The sequence below is a fragment of the Hibiscus syriacus genome, unplaced genomic scaffold (genome assembly GCF_006381635.1).
Source record: "Hibiscus syriacus cultivar Baekdansim isolate YM2019G1 unplaced genomic scaffold, ASM638163v2 tig00002982_pilon, whole genome shotgun sequence".
NCBI lineage: Eukaryota > Viridiplantae > Streptophyta > Magnoliopsida > Malvales > Malvaceae > Hibiscus > Hibiscus syriacus.
The window spans coordinates 1,033,029-1,042,343 of NW_024061959.1; the positions used below are offsets into that span (position 1 = coordinate 1,033,029).

At 32.8% G+C, this 9,315-nt stretch overlaps 1 protein-coding gene across 1 annotated transcript; it reads right to left on the reverse strand.

Annotated features, from left to right (window-relative positions):
- Positions 1–758: 758 nt before the first annotated feature.
- Positions 759–3,997, reverse strand: LOC120166344 (pentatricopeptide repeat-containing protein At4g01030, mitochondrial). The gene has a single exon (XM_039175619.1). It carries the CDS (start codon positions 3,616–3,618, stop codon positions 1,051–1,053), a length of 2,568 nt encoding a protein of 855 aa, XP_039031550.1. The 5' UTR covers positions 3,619–3,997; the 3' UTR covers positions 759–1,050.
- Between the last annotated feature and the right edge of the window lie 5,318 nt (positions 3,998–9,315).

A 9,315-nucleotide genomic window follows, 5' to 3' on the forward strand; every position in this document is an offset into this window, starting at 1 on the left:
GTATATATAGATATTAAAAGTAAAAATTAAATTAAAATTTTAAAAATACTAAAAATATTGTTAATTTGTTTTTTAAAAATATCACAAATAACTATATTTAGATACATATTTTGTAAGTTTTTGACTAATTCAGTAATAATACTTTATATAATTGTTGAGGTTATGATTGTATGATAGTGAAATTATATTTAGTATGCATACATATATTTATATAAAAGTATATGACATATGGATTGATCATATGGATTGATGATTGATATGTATATGAAATTAAAAACATATTAAATTTGTTAATTCAACCATATAAATATGATTAAGTTGTCTTTGTGTCTATATATTACATGTATATATTATATACAATATATATTAAATATTTTTATTTTTTTAATATTTTAATAATTTTAGATTGTAAATTCTAATTTTTAAATGATTTTTATGTTTTAAAATTAAATAAATCTTTGAACTTAAACAATTAATTGACCCTCAACTCAACTAAAAAAAATCAATTTAGCTGCCACATCATTAACTATTGTCGACCGTCACATTTATACTATGATCAATCACCTTAGTACTATAAATTGTCACGTTAATATCGTAACAGTCAACGTTCAATTTTATTGATCAAGAGTTAAATTGATTTTCTCAATTCAAGATCATAAAAGAATTAAAACTTAAAATTGATTTTATTTTATTATTATTCTTTTTTAAATTGAGTACCTCATATACTATTAAAACCGTATTATACACGAGAGCCTCGGATCAAACATTCTTAAATGTTTGTTTTACCATCTATATTCGACTCGTAATAATATCTTCTTCAACATTTAAATGAGTTCTACCACTTTTATATGCTGCCAAGTACTGGTGAGCATCATGGTTCCATCCAGGAGCGAGGAGGTGAAACTTCTCGCTATTCTCGCTCTTCGAACAACCATCTTTTCGTGTTGTTGCCTTCGGACAATGTTAACTGCTTTCGAGTAGTTGCTAGAGCTATCCATGATCTCTCAAGATGGTGCCGCTGCAATGGTGAAAGCCATATAAGGCCCCTTGTTACCAACAATCATTGCATGAACACTTCCCTTCACTGAAATGGTGAAACCGACTACCATCCCGTAGGAAAATCTCTCGGTTCTTTACTAAAGACATGTACTTAGCTGCGGTATGGCAGTCGGAGCAAATCCTCGAGTTCTTGATTACCCTGATCGGAGTGTCATTTCCCAACTTGATTAGTCCATAGATTATGGCCAATTTCTCCGTGTGACTTAGCAGCGTCTTCTCCTTTTCGTCGTCGTCGATATTCTGATAAACGCACTTGACATCAGGCTTATACCCGAGCTTCTTCATTTCGGAAACCAGATGGTACAACTCATAATATATCTCCCCTTCATCCGGATGGTTCTCTTCTGCACTGAATAAATGGATTATCTGATTGATTTCAACCCAGCTCCAGACTCGCCCACTTTTCACCCCGGTACCTCTCATCAAATCTTTGATGCGTTCAACGTCCTCCCATCTGTCGAACATGGCATATAGATTCAACATCAAAACATAATTTGCAGAATTATGTGGTTCTAACTCGAAAAGCTTCTTTGATGCAATCTCTGCCAGTTGGATGTTCTTATGGATACGGCAGGATCCGAGAAGAGCACCCCAAACGGTAGCATCCGGTTTCAATGGCATTCTTTGAATGAAATCCTTAGCTTCATCAAGATATCCAGCTCTTCCTAGAAGATCTACCATGCAAGAATAGTGTTCGATTGTCGGTATTATACTATAATCCGAGTAGATACTATCGAAATACTTCCATCCTTCAACAACTAGGCTTGAATTCTTACAACCAGATAGCACGACCGTGAATGTTATGGCGTCGGGAATTATGCCTGTGCCGCGCATCTGCTCAAAGAGCGAGACCACCTCTTTACCGAGGCCATAGATTGCGAACCCCGTCATCAGGCAATTCCAAGTTGCCAATGTTTTATTTTCAATCCTCTTGAAAACCTCATAAGCAGCTTTCAAACTGCCAGATTTGCTGTACATGTCAATAAGAGCAGTAGCTACAAAGATATCTTCCATAATACCATTTCTTAAGATGAAGCTGTGTATCTCTTTGCCTTTCTGTAAAAGAGAGAGACCTCCACAGTTTCGAAGTAAGCAGGATATGGTGACGGAATTGGGCCTGATACCATCGCGTTGCATTTGGCTGAAGAATTCGAGGGATTCACCATAGTTTCTATTCTGTGAACTGCCTGAGATCAGAGCTGTCCAAGATACCACATTAGGACTCGTTCCTGTACTCTTTATTTGATGAATCAAGGCCAAAGCTTCACCGCTGCACCCACCCAATGAATAACCGGAAATCAAACTATTCCATGTTACAAGGTCCGGTGTTATCCCTTGCGCTTCCATCACATTCATCAATCTTCTAGCATCGTCGAAAAGGCCCCTGAACGAATATCCCGATATCAATGTATTCCAAGCAACAATATTTCTTTTACCATTCATGTAATCGAAAACTGCCTGAGCTTTTCCTAGACTATCATGCTTCACATACATGTCTATCAATGAAGTCACCACATATACATCATAATCCAGCCCATTTCTTACAACATATCCATGAACCTCTCTCCCGAAATTCAATATCCTCAATTCGGTGACAGCTTGAAGAACACTAACGACAGAGGTCGAATTCGGCCGGAAACCGCTTCCCTGCATTCTCCGCAAGATTGTCAACACTGCTTTATGAGAGCCATGGAGGGCATGGCCAGACAAAAGGCAATTCCAAGTTATTATATCATGTTTTATATTAGATGATTCCATTTCCTTCAATAAATTCCAAGCATCATTCAAATAGCCATGGCTAGCATAACTTGAGATTATGGTGTTCCAAGAAGATAAGTTATGGTCTTCCATCGAATCAAAAACTCTCCTCGCAAGTTCCAGTCTATTGTTTCTTGAGTACATATTGATTAAGGAATTGCATACTGATAAATCCGATTCGAATGCAAATTTCAACACATACCCATGAATTTGCCTTCCTTGCTGCAGAGCTCCCACTTTGCTACATCCATGCAGCATTCTCGCAATGGTGCTACCATTAGCTTTGGCAAAAGAAAGCTGCATTTCCCTGAACAACTCCATAGCCTTTTCCCACCTCTCATTCCTCGAGTTTAACATGATGGCTTCATTCCAGGCAAGCTCTTTCTTTTTCACCATTTGGTTAAAAACTTGATTAGCATTCTCCATATCCCAACACCTTCCATAGAACTTCATCAACGCACACTGCAAATGGACATCCAAATCAAAACCCCTCTTGATCAGATCACCATGAATCTGCAATCCTAGCCATGAATCCATCATAGTAGCACACAGGTTCAGAACCAAAGTAAGAACTTTACTGTCAAAAATCACTCCTTTACCATATAATTCACCGTAAACCTCCAGAACTCGACTTGTCTGTCCCCCACAGCTACGAATCTCGTCCAAGAAAGGACTCCAGAAAACATAATTCCGATCGAAACCAATGAAGAAAACAGTCGAAGCCGCTCTAAAATCCTCAAATTTCAAATAACTCGAGATCAAACTCTTAGCCATAGAATCTGAACCCCAATCATTACTCATTTTAAGCAACCTGGCATGCAAAGCTTTAACTGACTCCAAACTATTCACCTCTTTTTAAGCCATCAAAGGAGTGGAAAGCACGGGAAGGAGAGAAATGAGACCAAGAGTCTGTAAGTGGTAAAGGGGAAAATTGGGTTGCAGGAGAGGTGAGTGTAGGGCCAAGAGCTACAAAAGCTGGTGAAACTTTTGTGGGTATTATTGGGTTTTGGCTGAGAGAAAGAGTAAAGTAGTGTTGAAATGGAGCTACTTTATCCATGGAATACCTTTGGCGGTTGGGCGCTGAAGCGACGGTGGTGAAGTTGGTAGTTGGATTTCGAATAAATGGCGGTTTTGGGTTTTGTTTTCATTTTACACGACGCCATTGGCTGAATAAGAAAGAAAAAATGAGTTGCTCACAGATCCGGATTTCATGGATAAGGTTACTTTATCATCTTGTTATCTTCTAGTATTACTTTTCACTACTAATATAAAAAATAGGTAAGTTATATATTTAATACTTAAATTATTAATTTTATTTTAATTTAATACGTAAACTATTAATTTTATCTTATTTTAGTATTTAAATTTTCATTTGTTTCAAAATTATATTAATTTTTATTTTTTTGTTTTATTTTAGTATCTCGTCGTTAAAAACTTAAAAGAACTATTGCACTTGATTACAATTTAAAATTTTTCAATTTAACTACTTAACTTTTAAATTACTCATTTTAATCACTCTAATTTATTTTATTAATGATTTTTTTGCCATGATAATTTTTTTGTTTTTTAATATATAATTAAAATTAAAAAATTAAATTTAAAATTTAGAGTGATTAAATTAGTAGTAATTTGAAAGCTAAGTAATTAAATTAAAAATTAAACTTCAGTAACAAAAATATAAATGAGAAGATATTGAGTGATGAATGGTGTGATTTACCCATTAAAAAGTGTTGTAACAACCCCGCTAAGCTTTCAAATAAATAAACTTTAGGTGCTAAAATAAAATAAAACTGATAATTTAGGTACTAAACGTGTAATTTACTGTTGAACTATGTTTTATAATATTTTTATATAACAAACTAAGGAAAATATTTTTGGAATTGATTGAATTTATTCAAAATTTTCAAAAACAATTCAAAGTCCATTAAACTAGAATTTGAGCACAAAATTATTTTCTGAGTACGTAGTACCGATATTGTTCTTACAGAATCGATACTATATGAACAATAATGATATTGTTCATGTGGTATTGATACCAAAGGTAAGAGAAGTATCGATACTTTCTAGATAGTATCAATACTACTAATTGTTTTCTAAATTGCTCAAATTTCAGAATGCAAAATAGGTACCGATACTACTTTACACAGTAGTATCAATACCATGAAGCATAGTATCAATATTAGTCAAGCCCAACGTTCTTAAACCGATACTTGAAGTGTCTTTTCAAGAAAATGGTTACATGATACGAAAATATAATTTAATTTTGAAATTTATTTAAGTACTTAGTTTTTTTATATTATTAATAACAATGTTATTATATATATTTGTATGATTTATACATAAACCAAGAGCCTAAGCCCAAAAAATTGTATATGCCTTTATCATTTCAGATAAAAATATTTTTCATGGTGGACGCAACACATAATTTGAGGTTTTAAATTTACTAAAATTTAACCCTTGTTTATAGCAGGTTAGAGTCATCGAATATTATGTATATCTCAACAAGACGAGATTAGAGACAAACATTCAAAAATACCGTTGTCAATGGATAGAAGAGTTTATGCCTATTGATAGTAGAAATGTTGAACATGTATAAATGTCATTTGTTGTTCATTTTGTTGTTTGCTAACATGTACTTGCTTGTAACTTTAAATTTGACTAGGTTTATTTGCTTTTGCATGATGAAAATGGTAAACACTGGTTTTTATTGGTTGTTAATGTCTTGGAGCAATAAAATTATATTTTGGACTCTCTTGGTGTCAATGAGGAACGTAAAATAATTACACAAGATTTAGTAAGTATTTATTGGTTTATTTAATTTAGTAGAATTTTCATCAGTTCTAATAAATTATTTTTCTCATTTATGGTGTTACTTGCAATATCAGTTGATTAAAACCCCTCATGTTTATGAGACTCATCTTCATTTGAGTCGATTATCTGAATATGTCGCACAATTTTGAATCATTTTCTTCACTTACCGAAGAAACCAAATAGGTATATTACTTGAAGTTTAAATTATGAATTTATTACTTAAATCATAACTATATATTTTGAGTAAAATAATTATTTTATATTGGCTTCAGGGACGATTGTGGTATGTATGTATTGAAGTATATATAAGCTAATCAAAATTTTGATTGGTCCAAATATTTTTTACCATAAAGTTAAAATATAATTTCACATAGTGTAGTTTATATGCGTAGTGATATTAAATATTTTGATTTTTTTGTGTGCATACAGAGGAAATGAGGGTTAAACGACTGAAATATTTGGCAAAACAAATTACTAACAACCATAATGAAGTTGATCTTTTCAAACGTCGTGTATGAGGAGATGAAACCATTCAAGTTAGACATTATGTGAATTAACCATTATGGACATTCATTTTCGTTCGAGATTGAATTTGAATTATTACTTTTATTTTAATTAATATTAATTCAATATTAATTTTTAAAAATTTCAATTATGGGTTAATTCTAAATTGATTTTGAATCATTACTTTTATTTTAATTTTTAATTTGAATTTGTTTTAAATGTTTCATTAATTTTACTTGCTTTAGTTTGGAAATAAATTATAGGGTAAACTACATGATTGACCACTTTCGTTTAAATTTTATACAATGCATCAAAACTAGAAGCATAAATTTTCCAACGTTTCATGATACATCCTTGAGGTATTTCCTTTATCTTTTCATATTTCAGCACATCAAACATATGTCTACATGGAAATCCAACAAACTCCAACTTTATACAACAATAATAGATTGTATCGTGAGTGACATTCTTAACAACAAGATACCATACCTTTTTTCTTTTTCAGCATGCTCTAGTCAATAACACGTACGTTCATGACCTGGTATAATATCTTTGACCAAATAATAACCCTCATACGATATTTCCTTATGAAAAGTAGTAAAAAAATTTCTTGTATATACTTGTGCTGCACGAGTTTTGAAAATCACTAATACACCGTCACAATATGGTTGTTCATCTGTTGTTTTTATTCTTGATGACCTTCCTCCCACCTTAAATCTTGTAGTTCCGTATGATAATATGTAATGAAACAATATAACAGTACCTTTTTTGTCCAACAAAGTTTTAAGTGTTCTATGCATTGACTCACAACGTTGAGTAGTCCTCATTGTTGCACATAAAAATTATTAATAGTTTTCATTTAATACAGTAAATAAAATAGAATATAAAATGAATTCAACTAATATTAAAGTATTTTTTAAAATATAATTAAATTAACATGCATAAAAGCATCATTGAGTATATTCTTCTGCCCATTTTTCTTTGGTCTCGTACAATTCTTTTTACCCACATCCTATCTTCAAATTTATGTTTATGAACTAATTTAGTTCAAGCATTTTCAAAATTTGATGGTGTTCTACACTTGTCAACACACCTCATAAATCCATCATGAAATTGTTTATTACCATTTTATCTGACATTCCTCATAAGATGCTATAAACATGATCTATGTTTCGCCTCTGGGAGAACTTGAAAATGACATTTTTCATAGCTTTATCTCCATAAATAATGATAGTGAGTGGTTTGTAACCATCTCGTGATGTAATCAATTGTTGTAAAACTCACACATATGTATCTCCTTTCTCAGTTACTACCAATGAACATCCAAATGAAACTGTGCTTCAATAATGATTAACGTCAACGAAGACTACAAACGGAGATAGTGTCAAATGCAAATACTTGTCTAAATTCCTTATAATCAATACGTGATACACTATCACACAAGAATAACTTCCCCAGGTTTCCATGTTCATCTATTGTATGGCTCACAAAAAAATAATGGATCATGTTCTTGCTTTTCATAAAGATATGCCATCACTGTTTCAACATCGCCATCTTGAACTTCTTCTCATTTGATCCTATGTACATAGTTGTACAAATCTTTTTTGTATAAATCCAACATTCTCAAGAGAACCAACATCATTCATAAAATTTCTTATCATTCTATTCGGAGCAATTCCTGAGTTGTGCATGGTATTAATTTTGATTTTATCTGTCTCACTAATTTTTCAAAAGGATCTATAGCTAAATCATCAATAGTTATTACAAATTAAAAATGGAATGGTAAAGATAATGTAAAAAAACATAATTACACATTTATATATGTAAGGTATGGCTCATAAATATACTGGTAAAGAGGACAGGGGATGGAGTGAGTGAACATCAACTGTCCTTACAAAGAAAGTCTCGTAGAGGGGGTTACGCTTATGTGGCTTGGGGGTGCGGGGGCGCAGCCCCCGCGGTACGGTACAGAGTTAATTTTGTAATTATGTACCAGGGTTTTCTATTATAAATAGAGATGTAACCTAAACCTATGAGAATTGAATAAAATTTTATAGCGCCGCCTAGGCACCGAGGACGTAAGCACATTGCCGAACCTCGTTAAAATTCTTGTGTTCTTTCGTTTACTTTGCCCGATTTATCAACAATTTACGTGATAAATGACACTTGTGTTGGCTTTATCATTTCATGACAATGATATGCGTGGAGTTTCTCAACTTTTCAGAATTGATGTTTCTCGTTAAATTTGAATTTAATAAACACTTAACATCCAACTCTACTTATTGGTCTTGTTTAACGTTTTCTATTGGGTAATTTGTTCCACTTTTCCTTCCTAAATCCCTATTTTCGACAGACCAATTTCTTTGAAATTATGTGATCATCACTTCGGTTTCTTACTGTTGAATCCATTCAAACTCCAAAACCTTTATCTTTTGCATAAATATAGCAGAACTCAACACAATCATCCAACAACTTCCACTTCAGCATATCCAAGTCATTGTCATCAGAATCTTGTAGTTCCTTTCCAATCTTGTCATATATATCCTCATTGATGAAGTAATCAATGGTCTTGTCATCGGATGCATGTTTACCATCATCGACGTTAGATTCAAGTTCTTCTTGATCGGTATAAGTTTCACTATTTGGGTTATATATTCTGTCATCTTCATTGATATTACAATTTACCATCTCCTTATTTTCAATATTTCCCTCATCGCCCACAATCACTAATGTGCTACAATTTAATATCAAGGACAAACATTAATATGAAATGGATATGAATGATAAGTATTAATAGCAATTTCGAGATGTCTTCAGCCCAAGCTTACGACTTATGGAAACTACTCAAATGGTCAGAGAGCCTTCTCTCTAATAATAAGACTGATTTCATTGTGCCTTAACGAGCGTTATAATTTTTTTCTTAGCGAGAGACATTTCAATTCTCGCTTCTACCACAACAAAGATGTCTTAGTCACACTTGCAAAAATTTTAAAGCGTGGAGATGTCTCTGCAATACTTCCACAGACTGTGTTGCCCCATCTAAACTAGTCGAGAGCGTTGAGTTGCCTCAACTACTCTATTGACTCTTCTTAATAGTGATCAAAAGATTTGGAGTTCCTCTGTCTTAGTAATAAGAATTATTCTATTATCACTTCACAGGGCGTTTGATAAGCCTCCACCCGA